This window comes from Maylandia zebra, linkage group LG23 (assembly GCF_041146795.1).
Source record: "Maylandia zebra isolate NMK-2024a linkage group LG23, Mzebra_GT3a, whole genome shotgun sequence".
NCBI classification, from domain to species: domain Eukaryota; kingdom Metazoa; phylum Chordata; class Actinopteri; order Cichliformes; family Cichlidae; genus Maylandia; species Maylandia zebra.
Window position 1 is genome coordinate 12,563,440 of NC_135188.1, and position 21,507 is coordinate 12,584,946.

At 42.1% G+C, this 21,507-nt stretch overlaps 2 protein-coding genes across 3 annotated transcripts in view; both read right to left on the reverse strand.

Annotated features, from left to right (window-relative positions):
* unc13a (unc-13 homolog A (C. elegans)) overlaps nt 1–13,373 on the reverse strand; it is a 46,404-nt gene extending 33,031 nt beyond the window's left edge. Inside the window, exons 1-10 of the mRNA XM_076880813.1 lie at nt 13,038–13,373; nt 7,183–7,212; nt 6,991–7,090; nt 5,160–5,277; nt 4,804–4,927; nt 4,383–4,453; nt 4,223–4,277; nt 3,437–3,466; nt 1,661–1,856; nt 362–481 (exon numbers count right to left, since the gene is read on the reverse strand). Coding sequence (XP_076736928.1) covers nt 362–481; nt 1,661–1,856; nt 3,437–3,466; nt 4,223–4,277; nt 4,383–4,453; nt 4,804–4,927; nt 5,160–5,277; nt 6,991–7,090; nt 7,183–7,212; nt 13,038–13,059 — 866 coding nt within the window. The 5' untranslated portion in view covers nt 13,060–13,373. The remainder of the gene's footprint in view (nt 1–361; nt 482–1,660; nt 1,857–3,436; nt 3,467–4,222; nt 4,278–4,382; nt 4,454–4,803; nt 4,928–5,159; nt 5,278–6,990; nt 7,091–7,182; nt 7,213–13,037) is intronic.
* A 2,715-nt stretch (nt 13,374–16,088) lies between these two features.
* Nucleotides 16,089–21,027, reverse strand: hmg20b (high mobility group 20B). Of its 2 annotated transcripts, none has more exons than XM_004552763.3 (9): nt 20,946–21,027; nt 20,453–20,608; nt 19,529–19,729; nt 19,278–19,398; nt 19,143–19,195; nt 18,990–19,056; nt 18,639–18,854; nt 18,297–18,429; nt 16,089–16,674 (listed from the first exon to the last, which is right to left on the reverse strand). In XM_004552763.3, the coding sequence occupies exons 2-9, from the start codon at nt 20,531–20,533 to the stop codon at nt 16,662–16,664; spliced, it is 885 nt and encodes a 294-aa protein (XP_004552820.1). In that variant the 5' UTR covers nt 20,534–20,608; nt 20,946–21,027; the 3' UTR covers nt 16,089–16,661. The 2 variants fall into 2 exon arrangements, with proteins under 2 accessions (XP_004552820.1, XP_004552821.1); XM_004552764.5 differs by lacking the exon at nt 20,946–21,027 and adding an exon at nt 20,709–20,890.
* Nucleotides 21,028–21,507: the final 480 nt, after the last annotated feature.

A 21,507-nucleotide genomic window follows, 5' to 3' on the forward strand; every position in this document is an offset into this window, starting at 1 on the left:
TTAACCTCTCTGTCTCCGACTGTTACGAAACACCACACACACGCATCCCACCGATCGCTCACCCACACATGTAAAGACGACACAGCACAGAACTTCTAAAGATTGAGGGGACAAGCGTGATCGTTTGTGATTCTTCACAGGAACACAGTAAGGATAGATGCAGGTTCGGTAGTTTCCTCTAAAATATACAGAATATACATATACAAAGATAGGGTAAGAGCGCATGCATGCAAGCACAGCGAGCGAGGAGGACGGGACAAGTCCACCACTGACGTCACAGCGAGACGGAGTCACAGGCTGGAGCAGAAGGAAGAAGAAGAGGAAGAGGAGGAGAAGTTAGAGACGAGGTACAGAGACCCACCTATCGGACAGCGAGTGCCTACTGTCTAGAGAATACTGACGACTGGTGCGCCGGCTCGACCCTGAGCCTGAGTCGATATCACTGCGCCCGTTGGTGGCCGAGTCTAAACTATCATAGCGTCTGGTAAGAGGAGCAGGGGAGGAGGTGGGGAGGAGGGGAGAGGTGGGAGAGGAGCATCAGTAGAGCTCAGTGCAAATATTGGAAAGACAGCTATAACTCAAACTGAGCCTCTGTGCCGCCTGCTTAACGACAACTTCACAAAGTTGTCTTAAAACATCAGTCAGGCGTCCACATGAACATGAAAATATCACTTGCTGTTATTCTTCCCGCCAGCGTTTAATGATCCACAGCAGTCCTGGCTCAATCTTAATTTGGAGTTAATATGAGGCTGAGGTTATTTCAACCAAATGCAGATATTCCCATCATTTCAGTGGGAAATTTCATCTTCTAGGGAATTTTGCACTAATAAGCGAATATCTTTTGAACACGGCCTCTTTGCTCGTCTAAATCAGATTACCGAAAACTCATATTAACTTCAGATGAATACATTTGCACGGGACAAGGAATATGGATTTCACTCATCATTTACACTGGAAGTGGATGGGGAAGGGCTCTCTTTACAGAGAGTATAAAAAGGAGAAACAATAACAGCAAGTACAACCTGCTGAAAATATGAACCTGTCCATTAAGCTTCTGCACAAAGACGTCTCACTGACGCTGAGATTTATTATATCCATCTCAGCCTTGACAAAGCAAATGGTCAAACTTTCAATTTAAGCTTTTCTGAGAAATGCATGAGTTTAGAGCCTCTCCTCCTTTCATATATACATGTCTAAAGTGACGACCATTATGTTCAGAAATCACAAGGGGTTTCTGATGCTCACACACTCGACGTGCACACACAGATGCAAGCACGCGCACACGCATTCGCACGTGAAAGATAACCACAAAGGCCCGCTTCATACAAAACCTGTATACAAGAACTCTGCACCCCAGCATGCTTGTATACACTGAGGCCAGGGTTATTCTCTAGAGAAGGAGAGCACAGTGGGACATGTTACTATGTACAACACAGTGCAACAAAACAAGGCCGCAGGGGCTCACTTGTCTCATGGCTATGAGCTAGACGGGGAGGAGTGCTCCGTTTACGAGCAGCGTGATGTTAAATTCACAACGTTAAAACATTTAGATCTTCTGTGTGACCAAAAACTCCTCTCTCTATGTTGCATTTAAACTTTATGGTGCACATAGGCAAAATAAAACCCTGTTCTTCAGTCTCAGTAGTAGTACGCCTGTTACCTCATAGCTCTGTGATCATAGTCCAGCTCATTGATGTCGTCAGTGTAGGAGTGTCTGTGGTGCTGGTTCCTCATGGGATACTGGTGCATGGAAGCATTGGGCTGGGAGGTGGTGTAGTAAGGAGGTGGGATGCTGTTACTGGTCTCACTGCGGTAGTCGCTGTCCCTGTCATCCACTGCGCTGTCTGGGTCCTCGTCTGTTCACCAAAACAGCGGGAGACAGAACGAAGTGAGGTTGGCGAGACAAAAAGATGACGACCATTGAGTACATTGAGTGTGTAATGAAAGAGCTGGGGCGTAGAGAAGGGGGGTGGTCTTGTTTCTTTTCAGATAGTTGAAGTCTCTGCTCAGAATCCAGTTTTTTTCCTTCTCATTCAATCCTAAATGAGAGCCTAAAAATCAGGGGGGAAACATCTGTAGGCCTGTGACTATGTAATTCCCCTATAATTAAATGGAATTTTAATCTATTTTAATTTAAATTACAATGTAACTGTATTGACCTACAAATACTTAAAGATTGTTAGGCTAGAATAAAAGAATAACAAGACACGTTTTTACAGGAAACAGAGAAAACTGTTTTTTACGGTGGCCCTGAGAGGTCAAACGGACTGCAACTTAAGAAAACACCAGCAATAAGAAAAACGCTGCAAAAGCACACAAAACACAATGGAAATAGGAAAATCGACAACAGAAATAGGAAAAAACAAAACAGAAATAGGAAAAGCGAAAACATAAATAGGAAAAAACAGATTTTTAAAAGCACAAGAGAAGTGTGTCTGGGGAGACAATAAACGGACGGACCAGTTGCAGGAACCCAAAACATGGTAGTTTTATCATGATTCATATAATACTGATGACGGATTTTTAGGCTAATAGTTAGGCTAGCACACTTACCTCTCATCTTTTCGTTCCTCACAAAACCAATAGATCCTCCACTTCTTTTAATTGTCTCCCAGCGCAATTCTTAGCATGTTTTGGTTCCTACAACTGGTCCGTCGGGTTATTGTCTCCCCAGAAACACTTCCCTTGTGCTTTTGGAAATCTGTTTTTTCCTATTTTTGTTTTTGTTTTTCCTATTTATGTTTTCTTTTTTCCTATTTACATTGTCGTTTTTCTATTTCCATTGTGTTTGGGCGCTTTTGCTGCGTCTTTCTTATTGCTGGTGTTTTCTTAAGTTGCCGTCCGTTTGGCCTCTCAGGGCCACCGTAGTTTTGGATCTTGATTTGTAGATTCTGTATAATTATTTTTAAATTGTGAAACTTTCCCCCCACGCAGTCTTTTATTAAATGATTCATCCTATCCACAGTATGTCTTCATGAAAGACTGACCTGCTGCTAATAAACCCATACAGCTGTGAGATGTTTGATCAGGTCGACCAGCGGGTTGAAACGATTTGCAAAAGATTCTGATTTTGTGGAAACAGAGTTTTAGACAGTTCAGTGCCTGAGATGCAAGTGGGAGTTATTCGGTTATGTGCTTCCTGTCTCATAATGAATCACTCGAAAATAACTCATCTTTATCTCATCAAATATGTATGCATCCTGAGTTTGGCTAGAGCTGCATTCAATTTCATTTTAACAGTTTGAGGTATTATTGCAAAAGCAAGGGTATGAGGTGAGAGGAAGTTCAGGGAGGATGTGTGGAGAAGAAATACTTTTTTGGCAGTTAATGGTCTCTGAGGAATACTATGCAAGGAGATCATTACATTAAGTGAGACATGGACAATAAATACAGAATTACTCCAAGTTGTTAGCAGAACTGCATGAAAGAAACTTACTTTGTTGATCTCCCCACAGACTCCAATTACCTGCGAAGAGATAAAGGAGTCGGAAAAACCAAATTAGGTTTGGGCCACAAATTAAACACACAAGCAGTCAACAAAACCAGGGTAAACAAACGAGGAGGATCGTTAGCCCTCAGAAATAATTGTTTTATGATGTAAATATGTGTGGAGAGAGTTTATAAGTGGCTGTCTATGTGTGTGTGTGTGTGTGTGTGTGTGTGTGTGTGTGTGTGTGTGTGTGTGTGTGTGTGTGTGTGTGTGTGTGTGTGTTTGAGCAGAGAAAAACACAAGGTCTTTAGAAAAAGCTGTTTTTAAGGCAGCTGGCCTCGATGCAGTTAGGTAACACACACATCTTCTTTGCACAAACACAAGCACCGTGATGCAAACCAAACCCCTCTCTCCACAGGTCCATAGTATCCACACAGTTATGCACCTGCTCCCAGTGTCACCACTGCCAGACAGGCGGACAGGCGTGGGAGTGTGTCTGACACCCCCCGTATGTCATCTCACATTCATCACGGATCTATCACCTGTAAGTCATTCTAGTGTTCAGGCAGGCATGCATTTGTGATTAATCTCATCGGCTCTCCTTCCTCTCGCCAGCTAACCTTTCCTTCATCTATTAGCTTCATTTCAACCTCCTGTCTACGCCTCTTCTCAGTAAGCTGAGGAGCCAGAGGAGAGGGAGTGGGGAGAGGAAACACAGGAGGCATAAAAAGGGCACAGCAGGATCGGGCGCAGGAGGAGGTAAATGCAGAAGAGGAGGCTGGCGGCACTCACAGCACTGTGTGGATGGTGCATGTAGTGGTCGCTCCTGCTCTTCCTGATAGGCGTACTGAGGCAAAGAAAAGCGGCAACAACAGACGAATAAGGAAACAATACAATGCAGAAAAAGTTGTGGTAATACAGTAAAGAGTATTCAGCAGAATAAAATTCTTACATCTTGATCTCTCATGGCATTAAGTTGTTCAAGTTTCTTCGCCCAGTATCTGGCCTCTTCCTCTGGGATGTCTGCAGAAACAGAAACACTTGAGATTCTCCACTTGGCACGTGAAATATTGGGCGCTACGCTGTAAGATTTTGTGCTGATACTGTTTTGCCAAAGTTTAAAGTGAATTTTCTCAAGTTATATCAAAGAGTAGGGCTGGCATTAGAGCGCTAGTTGTATTAGTAGTAGAAGTAGTAATAAAACTGTATCAGGCAACTACTAGAAAAAGTACTAATAGGAATCATGAGACAGTCTTTAGAGTTCTAAAGTAGCAGCAGTACTAATACTAGTAACATTTTAAAAAAAAAGGAATTCAAATTAATACAAAATAAATTAAGCGTTATTATTGACACAACACTGATAAATGTCAAACCTAGTGGCAGCTCAAAGCGTGTGTCGAGCAGCAGCCTATGAAAGGTCGGGTCTTTGGTTCCACAGATCTCGTTCTCAGCCATGATCGCATTGGAGTCGAGGGTCAGCCACTGACCTGGTCCCTCCTGGAAAAGACAGAAGAACAAACATGACTGCAGCAACACTTACTGTGTGATCAATACGTATTTTGGCATCTCTGCCCTGGATCTAATTTGCTGTCTTCGTACAAATGACCAGTGCCATCAATCTTCTCATCTACGGCTTAATATGTGAGTTTGAGTATGCTAAATTCAGAAATGCTAGTAAGCATTGCCAATAAAACCAAAGGTCTGAGTCAGAAAGATGAATGTGGTGAACCTCATTGGACTGCCGTATGCTGCGCAGGGGGATCCATAAGGTGCCCACCATGGTGTCCCAGATCAGCCCCTTGTTCCACACCTCCACTGTGAGGCCCAGATCAAGGCGGTTTATTTCACTGCTCAGTAGAGATGGCGGAATAAGAAAAGGACAAGCAAACAGAAAAATGAGGAGGAATAAAAAAAAGAAGTTAAATACAGAATACTGTCATGAGCTGAGTGGAGGCTTGAGCTGTTTACACAAGACTTTTAGCAAAAATACAGTTTATTCCTCGAGGAGCTGAATTTAATCTGGTGATGGATATGCACCATGATTCAATCTGCTCAGGGAAATGAGTCATTCAGCATGAAGATGGAAAAGCACAGGTGACAGTCAGCCAGGCTCCCGACAACATATAAGTGACTGCACAGACAGAAACTATCTATATTTATGTGTGATAAACAACAGTGAACTCAAAAGCTCATATACAGCTAACATTTGTAATGCAGCACGGTGGCACGGTGGTTAGCACTGTTGCCGCACAGCAAGAAGGTCCTGAGTTCAATTCCACCATCAGGCCGGGGTCTTTCTGTGTGGAGTTTGCATGTTCTCCCCGTGTTTGCGTGGGTTCTCTCCGGGTACTCCGGCTTCCTCCCACCGTCCAAAGACATGCAGCTTGTGGGGATAGGTTAATTGATTAATCCAAATTGTCACTAGGTGTGAATATGAGTGTGAATGGTTGTCTGTCCCTGTGTGTTGGCCCTGCGACAGACTGGCGACCTGTCCAGGGTGTACCCCGCCTTTCGCCCTATGACAGCTGGGATAGGCTCCAGCGCCCCCCGCGACCCTGAAAAGGATAAGCGGAAGCGAATGGATGGATGGATTTGTAATGCAACTACGTATCTGGCTTGCAGGTTATCAGCTCACTATGCATCTCCCGTTACTGAACAGTGATGCTCCTAAGGTTTAAATGAAGAAAAAACCCTAATAATGAGCGTAAAGTGCTTCCTTAGGAGATGAACACATCTTCAGGTGACTGTGCTGGATGGTGTGCTGACCCCGAAAGCTGAAAAGTAGAGGAAAGCCCTTCTTTAAAGATATTCCTTACATTTAATTTAGCACCATGACTGTAGCAGAGTTTTTCTGTTGGATTGATATTCTGGAGTTTTAAGGTGTTAATAAAGCTTGAATGGGGAGAAACTTTCACGACTAGATGTGTGAAATCTGCCGGAGCAGAGCAAACAGCAGCAGAGGTGTTATTTCATCCCATCACTCATGAGTGGAAGGGAAGCAGAATTGCAGCAAAAAACAGAAACAAAAAAAACTGCGACACAAATGTTACAGCTGACTCCCACAGCACCCTGATAACATCAATTTCACTCCTCACGTGGGTGAAACTGGACATCACACAGGTTAAAGACAGCTTCATATTAGATGTCTGAATTCTCACATGCACGTGCACCAGGTAATGTCTAGGACAGTTCAGGGCTGCAGAGAAAACGGGTTTAGTTTCACTAATTAAGAATATGTTCACATTATAAATGTCTTATGGAAATAAAACAATAGAGCTGATAGTTTAATAAGGTAATGCAGCTTTGACTCTTAAAAGGTTGTCTCAATTCCAACCGGCAGTTAAAAACATCAACGCCACAATACTGTCCTCGTTTCATGCATTCTTCTCTTTTCTTAAAGCTGAAACTCGTTTTATGACAATCTTGGTTGGAGACTTGGCTGTGCTATATTGGTAGCTGCTAAAGTAACCACATGCCGGAGAGGTGTGGAAAGTTTGCCTTATTCCAACTTCATTCCCTGGATTTTTTTTTTTTTCATTGTCAGGACGAGAAGCACTCACAACATGAAGTCCTGCTCCCAACATGGCTGACTGCCACGGACAGCGATGGTTGTGCTCTTAACATTCTGCACCTTCAGGGTCACGTATGTGTTGAATTTCTCTGTGAAAATGAACAGATTCAAACATCGGTCTCGATGACCCCAGTGTTTTACAATCAACAGCTTCATGCAGTACATCCGTGACACAACTCACCTTGTGGTCCATCAAGCTTGCCTTTTTTCACTGTGAACAAATTGAGAAAAGAAAAAGGAAATTAGCCTGTCAGGGTTTTTTTTTTGTGTATTTTTTAAGAGATCATATTCCATCATCGGATCTCAAAGGCTTCATCCTGTGCTTGCAGTGCGAGCCTCTGCCTGTAGCTCATGTGCATCAAAGTATGGTTGCTTGGTGACTGACAGTAGTCTGGCATTTTACAGAGAAAGTGTGAGGTCTACAACTAAACTTTGCTCTTTGAGCAGATGCCAGGCTCTCAATATGAAAGACTACATCCGTTCAGCAGGAGACGTCAGGGTCTCTGAGTGACTTGTTGGATGGACAGATGGCCTGAACGATACCCGTGTGTTTTCCATCATGCCTGTCAACACAGGCTGATGGATAAAACACTGAACAGTTCTGCGGTTTATTGTACACAACAGACGAATCTCTGCTGAGGTGCCACAGCCATTTTCTCCACGCAGGGTCTACTGGAGGTACCCAAATGACTTTTAAAACCACAGTGACGTCAAAAACGTATTCATTATTCATTTAGTCTTGCACCCTGCCGATTCCCATCATCCCCATGTTCAAGAGTGAAGTATTAATATTCAGCGGACTGGTATTTAATCCCTGATGATTGCTTCATTTCACTGACGTTAGGTTTAAAGAAAAAAATACAGGCTACTTAAAATCTATCTAATGGAAATTCAGCAACATGCACGTATGAACGGATGTAAAGAAGAATTTCTTTATATTGCACAGCCTACAGCCCGACTCACTAATATAGAGGAGGAAAGTAAATAGAAAAAAAAGGCAAAAAATACAGTTTCAAATATGATGATGACAAAGAAAGACACTGAGTCATTTACTTAGTCAGTGACAGAGAGCAGGCGCTATAATCATTGTGGAAAAATTGGCTTCTAAAAATAGCATCACCCCAGGAAACCCCTGGGATCACTCTTATCACTTAAATATTATTCAGATTCAAGAAACCAGTGCCAGAGTAGGAAGTGTCGTGAAGCATGTGTGTTCTTAGCCAACATCAAAGTAAAGTCTCCTTCCTGATATTTTAGCTGCTGACAAGGCAGTCGTGCCAAAGGGGTGAGGAAGGTTCACTGCACTGAACATGCATTCGACAAAGACGAGCTCAAATGGGTACTTTGCTTTTAAGTAGGCAGTAATTGACAGATGCACCTTCGGCTGCACCCTTGCCAGCACTCTCTCTCTCTCTCTCTCTCACATATACAGTCCTCTCCTCACCAGCCATCGGTCCTCTCTCCCTCTCTCTCAGTCAATCACTCGCCCCTACAAGCTTCCCCTGCCATGTGGTGAGTGTGCACGTGTGTTCCCTTTCTATCTCTTTCTCTTGTGCTCCATTAATCTCTCTGTGGAGCCGGATGCAGGCAGAGTGAGCTGCATCCCCAACACTAAAAATAACCACTTCAGTGTGACAGGGGTGGGGGGGTGCTGGAAAGTGGAGAGGTGTGTGTGTGTGTGTGTGTGTGTAAGAGCTGGGGGAAGAGGGGTGGGGTGGTGGAGGGGTTACTTGCTCACAGGCATGAGACTAAACCAACACTGCTGTAGCTAGTTACTGCTGCGGTGTGGGTGAAAAATAAAGAGAGTTACATATTTTGTGCAAAACCTCCACAGAAAATGTTGAGTCGGTGCCACGGTGATTACAGGATTTCATTTTCTCTTTCTTCACTTGGGGAAATTGGACAAATACTTTTACTCGTGCCCTGGTTCAGAGGAGCTAAAGGGGCTTTTTATTTCTTTTTATTTCATCAGAGCCATTATACTGAGACCAGCAACAGCAATATCAACCTGTAGTACTGAAGAGGGAGCGCACAGAAGGAAATTACAAATATTATAATTAAAAAAGAAAAGAACACTGATTGAATGGTCATTCATTAAAAAAAACAAACAGCTTGCAAGTCTAAAATAATTGGTGATTAAAGCTCATCCCTGTTTTCTAAATAATATTCAGTCACAGTGACCTCAGTGCAACTAGAAGTTGATGGTCTATTAATAATGTTAACTAGTAAATAAGGTCTAAGTAGTCACTAATGTCTACCACAGGCTTTCAAGGTGGCTATAATTGAACCAGTACTTAAAAGCTTTTACTTGAGCCAGACGTCTTAGCCTTTAGACCTACAAAAGAGTGGCTGTAAAACAGCGGGGCGATCATGTGCAGTATAATAGGATAACTGAAGAGTTTCAATCAGTTTGCAGAATTGATCTTAGCACTGAAGAAGCACTGGTGACGGTTACGAATGACCTTCTTAGGGCCGATGGCTGATAGTGGACTAATTTTTGTGTTTCTGCTGTTAGCCCTCATTTGATACAGTTGAGTGTAAGATTTTAAGAAATGTATATGTAAATGGGGAGTCTTGGAGTTCCACAGGGTTCTGTGCTGGGACCAATTCTATTTACATTATACCTGCCTCCCTTAAGCAATGCTAACAGAAAACACAGAATACATATTCATTGCTATGCAGATGATCTTCAGCTTTATTTATCTATGAAGCCAGATGACATTAAACTACATAAAGGGGTGGTTGCTCTGCAATTTTCTTCTCCCAAACCCAAAAAACTGAGGCTGCTACATTTGGTCCTGATAGCCTTAGAAACCAGAAACCAGTATCTGTCAGTATCTGGTCAGACACAATGTTTTAGGCGAAGGTATTAGTAAGTAACAATGTGATCATCAAAAATGCTGCAGTGAGACTGATGAGTGAGGGAGAGAGTGAGAGAGGGCTTATTTCTATTTTCTTTTAGAATTGAATTTAGCAGTTTTTATAGTATCTTGAAGACTTCATAGCACAATATTATCCTTTTAGAGTGATTCACTCTCAGACTGCAGAACTTGTGGTTCCTAAAGTTTCTAAAAGTAGAATGGGAGGCTGAACCTTCAGCTTTTTTCTGTCTTCTGTGGAACCAGCTCCCAGTTTGGATTCAGCAGAGACACCCTCTCTGCTTTAAAGGTTAGAATAAAACCTTGCCTTAATGTTTAAGCTGGATCAGGTGAATTAACCAACCTGTAGTTATGCTGTTATAAGTTTAGACAGCTGCAGCACTTCATGTGATACACCGAGCACTTCTTCTCCACTGACCTCTCTTTTACTCCCCGCGCGTTTATATATGCCTGCAGCATGTCATTAAATTTGTGTCTTCCCTCCTTTAGCCCATGGTTTTTCACCTGTCTCCCTCTGTTCTCTTTTTCTTTTCTCTTCCTCCTCACACCCCCCCCCCCCACCCAGTCATGCTTTTGTCTTCCCACCGCTGCAAAGTGCTAGCGCATAGGTTGTTTGATTGCTGGGGTTTTCTCCAGAATACTATAGGGTCTTTATCTTACAGTAAACCTTACAGTATAATACCTGCAACAAGAATTAGAGTGCCATTATGCTAAATGCGTTGAGAGAGCACAACTGCCAGTCAGCCGTTTAAAGATTATATATAGCATATACAGGAAAGAGTATCTACAGCCTAAGCATTGTTATCAACAGAATGTGAATGCTTCATTGTAACTGTTGCACATACTTCAATTAATAAAAAATTTGCCCTTTGCTGTCATCTTTTTTTGCTATGATTGCTCCTGATCTTTATTTACAGTACAGTAACATAGCAGTGTTTTCGAGACATTAAAAGACAAATGTAGTCAAGGTTTGTATGGTGCTAAATTATACAATAATGCTAATGAGCGCATGTGCCATGGCTCACTCATTTATAAAGCTATAATGCCTGAATTTGCATCTTGCTACATAGCGTGACAGTAAGGATGGCTGCCATCTACTTACTCAGCTTTTGTAGCACAATCCATCATTTCACAGACCAGATCTAACATCATGAGACACACACACACATCTCAGCAGGCAAACTGTGTGACTGCTGCAGTCCAGCATGACAGCCCATACTGTTCATCCCATAATTCCCTATTCTTCTCCCATCCACCATGAAAGGAAGAACATAGTATCAATATTAACCTAGCTGCAGGCCTATTACAGTGTGTTTAGAAGCTAATGAGAAAATGCCAGCAGAGACCTAAAATACCAATGGGGTTGCTATGCCAACAAAGCTTCAGGACATAAAGGGACCACCAACGAGCCTGAATCTCAATCCTGACATCTGTGCAATCAGCTCCAGCACTGGTGTCAGCAGCAAAGCAGCCTCTTTGCAAACACTAAGAGCCTGTTCTAACCTCTTGTTAAATCTCAGGAAGACGCTCGAGGAATTCCCGTTTTTCATCTTTTCTTCACCAAGCCTTAAAACACAAAACTTATCAAGCCTTTCAGAATTGGAAATGCACCAAAACTCTGGAGAGATTCTCTGCATAGCACATATTTGATCCTAAGCATTAGAAGTATTAAATAGTTATAAAAAAATATTTTTAATAACAGGAAAACTCATATCAATTCAGCGAGAAGTAAAAGGAGCAGCAGTATCCAGGAAGTGGCTCACGACAGGCAGAGATGTGCACAGTTTCAGCATGCATTCAAATAGATAGATATTAGATTACATAAACTTGTGGTTCTCCCACAGCTGTAGCTGCAATTATAATGCCATCTCTAAAGAAGCCAGTTCTTTGGATATGTTGTAAAGACATTGTTGTAAAAAACATGAGAAAGTTTTTGTTGTTGGGAGGGAGAGCAGAAAACTTTTAAAAACTCTTAGGAAAAATGTCATTTTAAGCACAAATCTCCTCACACAAGACAAACTTTGAGTTCCTTATGTAGGGGGAAAAGGAAGTGCTCACCCCCAAATTCACTCTCCAAATTTTAGCACAAGCAGACTTGGAAAACTGGAAAGCTACGTGGGTAAATTTGTATTTACGAACAAGGGATTCACATTTCATCAGTTAAAAAATAAATAATGTATTAATAAATGAAGATCTGAAGTCCTTTCCTCATACAAAATGCCTGAAATGAAGCCCCAAACCAGCCACATGTGACTTCCTGTAAATGCTGCAAAGGTTTTACAGCAAAAGCGTGACAGCTGAGGTTTTATCGACACCTCACTGACAGCCTTTACAGCTAGACACCAGATTTCTATTTTTACAAACATCATAGACAATATTTAATAACCCTTTGGGTCTTTAAATAACAGGAAACAATTGGAAAATCTCGCAATGTTTAAGGACGGATTGGGAGAAATGGAAATTTTATAGCATTGCAATGAGTCACGTGGTTAGGGGAAATCGTAATGTAAAGAAACCCAGCAGCCTAAAGGAACACGCCTTTTTGCAGAGCTTATGTGTGGAAACTGAGAGAGGGATCCATTCGACATATTTAATCAAAATGCTATCACCTTTTATAAAATAAAGAATAAAACACTCCTCACAGGGACGAGCAGAGTGGATATCATCTTGCTTTACTATGTCTGACAGTAGCTGCCAGAAGCATACGCCTACTACATAAATCGATCCGGTTGTAGCAATGCCAGCTTTTGTAATAAATAAATAAATAAATAAATAAAAAAGAAAGAAAGGAAAGAAAGAAAGAAAGAAAAAAGAAAGAAAAAGAAAATCAAAGGAAAAAAAGAGGCTGGACCGTTAGCATGGACAGCAAGAGGAGTGCAAGATTTCTGTATATATTTTAGCGAAAAAATTCAAACTAACATGCAGGTGATGGGAAATATTGCCTCATAGATTGCTATTTGCATCGAATGATCATTTAACAGCCCCAGATTTTTTCCGTAATGTTATCTGCAGGAGGTGACTATTGTAAAAGTATCACCAGCAACCCTCCAAAAGCTGTAAAGATACTACTGGAGCTATGGAAACTGCTCACATCAGCAGGTCAAGGAAACGGACAGCAAGTCAAGCCAGCGCACAGACTGTTAGTTTTTCCTCTTACCTCCAACACACAGCAATGACATCTCTTATTTGCGCCTTTAGTACAGGATCCAGCTTCCTAACTGGCAGAGCTAATCTTTGCAGTATACAGTCCGGGGATGAATGGCTGGGCGGGAGATGGAGAAGCCTGCCGTCGCCAGCGAGCAGGACCAGAGCCCGACGGGATTCGCTACAGCTGATCAAAATGAAAGTTTTCACAGTTGCAGGGTGAACGCCAGCTCCGCCGTCCTGTCGCTCTGGTTTGAATGAGCTGACTGCTTATATCTGAGACTCTTTCACCCCTTCGCTCTCAGCTCTCCGGTCCCCAACACACAGCCATCTTGTTCAGCTTCAGCACCACCGCTGCGTGGACAGCTCCTGGCAGTGACGTAAGAGCGCGTGGTGGTGGTGTGTAAAGGTGGGGGAGGGGGAGTGAAATCCCCGATTATTAACTTCTAACTTTACACTTTGGACATTTTTGGAAAAATACAGTAATGTGCAGACTACTCGAGTCTCCCTTCATTTCTTTATATTGGGCTTGGGGGGGGAGGGAAGTCAATATTTGGATGTTGGCTGCTTTTGGTTCCCACACTACTTCAATAATGCTGAGGCTCTGGGGGGGAATCCATGACTGATAGTGTTCCACTGTGGATTTTAATCTAGGCGTGGATTAAAATTGCACTGGGAGTGTGTTTGGGATCCCTGTCATGCTGAAAAATGAAGCCAATCACATGTTTTCCAGATGGTATTGCATGGTGAATCAAACTATGACAATTTGGATTCATCACTCCATCACACCTGTTGGCACAAATTTATTTTCAGTCCAGTTCTTGTATATTGTGGCGCACCTCAGCCTTCCCTCCCTGTTTCCTTTCCTTATGAATGACTTCTTCCTTCCACTGAGACCGTTTCAGATGAGGCTTCAATGAACAGTAGCTGGATCGGCTAAAGGTCCAGATGCACATCTCAGATCTTGTGTCAGGTTTTTGCTGGAAGTTTTCTTAAGGACTTTTAGATTCTGTTGATCCGATGTAGATTTAAACCTGGCACTTTTTCCATGTATATACTACAACGATTTTTAAGGAGACACTGCACATCATGCTGAGATGTGCCAAGTTTTTGGCTAATAGGAGTTTGTGAATCACCTAGTTGATGAAAAAACACTTTTTAAAATATTTTTCATAGATTCAGCTGAAGAAATGAAGACTTGTTGCGTTTGCAGCAGGCAGACGGACTAAGAAAGACAAGGACTGGACTGAGAGTGAGTGAAAAAGCAGCCAATGCCCCAAAACTTTAAAACTTTCCCTCCAGAAAGGCTGGCGTTGCATTGCTCAAAGCACTTTTAAAAATGTCAAAAACATTTGTTGCCTATGAAGCAAAACATAAAGAAATGAAGGGTGACTCAAAACATTTCCAAATATATTGGTTTATATTAATTAGCATCACCTATACTATTACTAATGGCAAATAGTGAAGAAAAGGTGTAAACAGTAACACATTCATCTGACCAGATTTTTCATAAAGTTGAATTTCTTTGACAAAGTCAAGGCTCACAGCAGAAAATGGAAATCGGTGCCCTTTCCACAATCGCCTGCATTATACAATCAGCTGCAGATGCTTATAGGTTTTCTAAAACCTTCCCCTTTATGTGCACACAAATGGATTCAGTAATCCTTTGATTTGTCTGGGCACATGAAAAGCCTTGCATTGTTAAAGTCGGCTTGTAGAAGAATGTAAACACAGGTTGGCTTTGGCCTTCCTGTATTTAGGTATCATTACTGTGCTCTCCCTTTCTGGTAATGGGACTCCACTGCTGCCGACCGGTCTGCCGTCTCTGCACTCTGGTTAAAAATCAAATCCACGTCACTTTCAAAGACCTCTCTGAGTGCTGTTCTTTTCCAGAGTACAGCCTTCCTACAAATTACGTGGTTATAACTCCATTCTCAGAAACTCCCTGCAGATTTCAAATCAAATAAAACTTTTATGGACTGCCAAATGTCTTGCTACACAGCCCGAGAGCATACAATCACTTGTTCAAACCAGCACAGACGGATTGTGTATTTCTGGACTGGAAGCAGAAGAGACTTTGTTGTGCTGGTGAGCTTAACATAGAAAAGATAAATATGCTTTATACTTCCAGCTCCACAGTAAATATACCCATCCTCATCTTTTTTTAAATCCATGTTCAATTTTGTGATTTGTACAGATGAATGTATCTAAGAGTTCACAATCGAAGCAGCGTTTTTATGAATTACTCAAATGAAAAATTGACAGATATGTGACACACACACTCACCCCTTTGTCATGACATCTATGACGTTAGTAAATATTGATCGTTTCAGGAAGAACTGGGCATTTCAGTGTCAGATGAAATGCGGGAGGAAGGCCTGGTCTTCCTAACATCACAAATTTAACGTTCAGCCAAAGTGTAGTTAGGCAGCATTTGGCCACGATGACAGCACAGGTGTCTCTCCTGTCCATCAAAACTGTCTCCAGTGCCTCCGTGTTTCTTTACTGTTCCTATCTTAAGATGGGAACAGTAAAGAAAATTCATCAAATACTTCAAGATGGGCTGGGAGATGGTTTTGACGGTGCTTGATTTTCCCCGTTCCTCTACCATTAATAGTTTGAGATTTAAAAATTTCAGAGGTGCAAAAAAAAAAACCATCCAGTTTAAGAAGGTAGTAATTAGGTAAGTTGATTTAGTGTGCCCGACTGGAAGCACATCAGCTGTTTGTGACCAACTTAAAAATCTAAATACCAGAAATGATGACGTTTTTAAACCTTGGCATGACACTCGCAAAATATGAAGCACGCCTCAGTGAAGCTAGTCCAGGATTCAGCTGCTGTTGCTGTAACCGTGTGTGGGCCCACATCTCCCTCTGCTGGGACGGAGCTTCCCCTGCATCATTACAGTTCCTCGTTTTACAGTCAGTGAATGTAACAAAACCACGTCTAATTAGTTACCTGCTGTGGGGTCTACCTCTGCAGGTGTGACGTGCTGTTTTGTTATTTGTTTTAAACACGAGGCTGTGCACTTTAAACAATTATGTCAGCAATAAATGTGCATAAATTCTCCATTTTCAGAATGGTTTAATGAACATCTGGAAAAATACAAATATTCAGTTTTCTGACAACATGGCAAACAAACTGTCCATTTCAGAACCTGACATTATCAATAGAAATTCCACCATGCATACTCACCCCTTTCCAGTTTTTAAAAATAACTACTTATGCATCCCTCCGCCAAACACACGCCACAAATCATTTACAGTAAACTGATCATTCGGCTTGCTGTACATGCCATGTACCTGTAGACGACTACACGATAAGGGAAAGGTGACTCCCAAAAGACTTAATTAAGGCAGCAGAAAGTAAAATGACATTTTATTTGATGACATTTATGAATTGTAAAGCCCCCTCAACCCCGCCGCACAGACTTACATTCACAAAATGTATGTGTGGGAATACACACGTCCACACATATTCATAAACTATAGGCATGCAGACATGGATTATGTGTGTTGTTCTGAAGTACCTGTTCCTATCTACATGCTCTGCTGATTGGCAATGATTTGACCTAAAAGCACCAAGCCTCTCGCGTGTCCGTGATCCAAGACTGGGTGTGTCTCTGTCTGCAGCCTCCTCATAACTTCTCACTGGCAAGGAATGAAAACATGTCGTTAGAGACAAGATATAAAGCAAAACAATAAAATGGAGACCCTGGACACGTGCAATTTTTGCACCAATATTACAGTGTGTTGCATTTGTTAACAAATAGTAATGCACATATAAAGCGTGCTTCATTTTGAAGGAAAATAATATAGTAATCAGTAAATGTGGAGCCCTACACAGTAGTTCTGGAGGCATTTCAAACACAACCACCTCTGAAGGTAAAAGTTATATTTATAATGTAGACAAATATGTTTAATAACAGCGCATGAGTGTCTAAGTAATGGTTTGAAATTTTAATAACTGGTTTGTTCACTTTCTTGATGAGAAAACTGACACCATTCATGCCTGTGCAGTAAATGCAGCCTTTAAAGAAGCATCCATGCAAGAAGCGACTATAGAAGCGGAAATTTAGTGAAGCAGGGAAAGTCAACTTCACTTCAAGAGATAAAGGGTGTGACCCGAAATGAATAAACTAAAGGTAAACATACGACAGGCAACCAGAGCCTAAAATGTTTGCTAACAACTAACAAAGTGTAAAAGCGAATGCTACAGTTACACCAGGAAAACAGTGGTTGGAGACAGCCGAATGACTACAATTAGTGCAACCGTGTCCAATGAACTTGTAATCTTGTTGGTTCGAAGTCAGGGATCAGGTCTGCATCACTTGCAATCAGTTTTTCCCTTCAAAGCAACTTTGGAGCACCTAGAAAAGTTGCTTTGAAGATGGCAACAGACTGCAAACGTTTGCAGACACGGTCAGGGATAAAACTTTTGAGACCGGGTTAGCAATTCGATCCGATCTGTGATAATAATACACTACTAAATCAAAAATCGCGAATCTGTTGCTGTTGCAGACTGGCTGAGTAGCACCGACTCAGATGATTTGAAGACAGGTTGCCTCCCACCAGGTGACCTGTTCTGCCACCTCGAGATCGAAAGTGGTCACCCAGATGTTTTATGGTGGGGAATGCTCAACATCTGGGTCAACAGTTGGTCAAATGTGAAAAAGTTCAACGCAATCACCAGGCAACCACCAGCTTTTCCTAGTTGCAAAGGAGGCTGTCTTATGTTTGCTCTTCTATAACTGAGCAATAAGGCTGACCAAGTAACAAACAACATTTTGTTTGTTTATATGTATAAAACCCAAAGCAGCTAACCAGCTTTTGGACGTAGCTTCATATTTTTGACACGAACACCTGTGTCGCCACAGGAGGGAGTGTGAGAAAAAGCTCTGGTGTGACATCTGTGACAAAAACAGGATGTGATAAGCCAAAGTGTTGAGCTGTTGTCAAATGTGTTTGGCAGCATTAAACACTAAACGCTGCATCTGAGCTGACATTAACAAAGACCAGACCACTAACTGGGAAAAAAAACTGATGGTGTTTACACCCAGTCTGAGTCCATCACATTGCATTTCAAGTGTAAAGACTTATTCAAACTCAGGTATAACCTTTTGCTTTCGCAGAGAGCCAGTGTTTGGCAAGCAAATCGATATATCTCTTGGAAGACGACACAGAGTATCCGTTCGCTCCATTACAGCTCCCAGTATTCTATTTTAAATTATCCACCCTATCAGTCTGAGTACTGTATATAATAATTAGATTACCTGTCCAGGTGAGATAGGACCTCACAAAGCTGGGTAAGCAGGGCACGGTGTTTATGAGGGTTGCCCTCGAGCACTCCGCTGAGACGACTCAGGTATGAATCCAGATTTCCAAGAGATGCTGTCTCCCCAGTACCTGTTCAGGATAAATACAGAACTGACTGCAAATGTTTAATTTTGATCATTTCAGACGAGACTCTAATATGTATAAACTAAACCTTGCTGTTGCTATAGCCACATGTTTAAAAGTCAGGAAAAAAGAGAGATTCAATAACAGCAGCATTATCTAATGTTTTGCCCTCCTACTGCATTTCCCTTCATGAGTCTGACCCAAGCAATGCTGACCTGGCAAGGGCACCGATGAGAGACTGTTGACCAGTGTGTGCTTAATGGCCATCAAGTGTTGCTGGAGAGCCTGGGTACGTTTCTCATCTTGCCCCAATTCAGCCTCCAGGCGCTCTTTAGCATTGTACATGTCCTTAATGTGCCGCTGCAGCACTGCATTCTGCTCCTCAAACTCAATGTTGGCCTTACGGAGGCGTCGCAACTCTGCCTCTCGAGCTGAACGCAGAGAATAAAAATAAAAAGAGTTTGACGGGCTTGGAAGTTTAATCGAGAATGTCCGATTACCTAACAGAGCAACGGCACAGTTCTGTCTTAACACTACTAGTCAGGCGCTGTCAGTTCCTCTGTTACCTTTGTTCTGATCGAGGAACTCTTCGGTGAAAATAGGAATGTCAAATCTGTTTGAGAGGTCAGAAGCCTAAAACAGAAAGAGTCAGCAAATGGACAACTGACGGGAAAGTGACACCGAAGAAAACAGTAATAACTGATTAGAGCGTCACCTACCTTTGTTAAGGAGGATCCTGAACTAGTGCCGATAACTGCAGATGGTGTGTCTTCTAAAAAAAATTGTATGTGCATTACATACAGCTCACATAAGACAGAGCAACTCTAAAGCAGTAAGCAGAGGGTAGTTGTTACCTTTTTTGATCCTCTTGTCTTGTATTTTAGCACTGGTGATCTGATAGGCCTCAGTCTGCTGATATTCCTTCAGTTCCTGGGCATACTGCATCTTCTCTCGTTCCGCTTCATCCAGATAACGCTATTGGTATACGAAATATGTTCAAATACAACAACACCCTGTGCAAAACATCACTAAATATCCAGCTGATGACGTTATTTTGTGTTATATTGAACAATCTGCATGTGCATGGGACACTTTTAAAAGCTACCTGTTTGTCCATCGGAGCTAATCGTGTCCACTCTGCTCCGAGTCTCTTGGTGATTTCTGGGAAAGGTAAATCAGGGTATCTGGCCCGCATATGTTCTCGCCGTTCATTCAGAAAGCGCACATATCCTGTAACAGGTGCCTTGGGACCATTTGGCAGCACCTTCTTCCTTTTCTTTCCCTTCGGCCAGCCTCTTTTCTTGGGCTGCAGATGGATGAAACAACAGTCTCAGAAAGGCAAGGACAGTCTAATCTAACTCCTCCTGATGCAGCTAGTGACTGCCTTAATAATCAGCTAAGATCCACTGGCTCTAAAAAAAAGAACATGGCAGCAGGGCTCAGGATTGCAAATATAGATCTGAACAAACCACGAGGCTTCTGGAACTATGCCATTTGGACCGATGAGACCCAGGCAGAGATGTTTGTCCATAAAACACAACAACACATTTGGTGCATATCAGCACAAACACCTCAAAACATCTGTAAAGCATGGCAGAAGAAGGGTAATGATTTGGGTTTGTTTTGCAGTCAATGAGTCATATATTAAACTATATTAAACTGGGTCATGCAAAAGGTCAATGATCCCAAGCACAGCAGCAAACCTTCAACAGAATGGCTGAAAAAAAAAAGCATGGTGCTGCAATGGCCCAGTTAAAGCCCACATCTAAAGAGCATGCAAAAACAGTGATGGAAGAGACACAGAAAAGCACTCCATCAAGACCCTGCTGGCAGACTAATGAGTCACAGTGTGTCCTTAGTTTCAGGACCCTCCATGGAGTCCAAAAACTTTTTTTTAAAAACCTGAGTGTACCTGCTGAAGCAAAGTATTTAACCAAATATGAACACCCTTATTTTCCCAATTAAAAGATTTAAATGAAATTGACTGCATCAAATCCAGTCCACTTTAGTCAGCTGCAGCGGTGCTCACCTCTTCTGGGGGTTGATCCGCTGTCTGTGAAGCTTTGGGCTGATGTGATGCATCACTCTGCTCTTGTTTGATCCCTCCCATGATCTGTGTCCGTGCAGCTGACTCTCAGAATAAAAACGTGTTTATCCGTTAGAGAGTAATTCCGTGGGGAGAAATCTGTGCAGAATTAGAAGGTTTAAGTAGTGTACAAAATATATTTACTAGCATCGATTATAATTAGCTATTTCCCCACAATAACGCCGATTTTCAAGCTAACCTGACTGCTAGCAGTTCAGTGTGGCTAACGTTAACTAGTCGCAGCTCTCACACACGCACATACACAAACAACGGGCAGAAATCTACACAATAAAAGATAATCCACACCGCCACACCGCCCACCCTTCTGGTGGTAAAAATTAAAATCAGACACTCCTAAAAGTAGAAGTGTTTCTTCACCACGGAAAATTATAGATTTTTACAAATATATTTCTACTTTTTGGATTTTATTACTCACCCGATAATGAATCCCTCAGCCAAACAGGAAGAACAGCCTGCCTGTCTCCTGATTGGTCGATAGGGAGACTCGTGATTGGTTGGCTGGTCGAAGACCCCCTCTCACCCCCCCCCCCCCCCCCCGTTTCCACCCAGAACCAGTATGCGCCGCACTCAGATCAGTTGGAATAAATACAAAGGCAGGGTTTTAAACATGTTATGAATTTTTAAAGAGCTGTAAGGGCAGGACGAAAATAGAAGTAGTGACGTAAGACGCTTTGTCGTCGTGTAGATATGGTTGGAGTTGTGTAAGTTACGTACTTTTTTTTTTTTACAAAACAGCTTAACACAAGCAGTGTTTATCTTTATTTTCTACTCTACAGATCTCCTACATGATTACTTCTCTATTGCTGTAAGGCTGACAGTAAAAATGTTTTCCACTGTGGCTCTTAGTTCAGGGTCGCCTAAACCGAAGCATTCACCACTATGTGACACATATCAGTGAAACATGCGCACAACGTGGCCATAGGACCTTTTCGTACTTTTTTATTTTAAGTCTTCACCGGAAGTTCGTTTGCTATTCG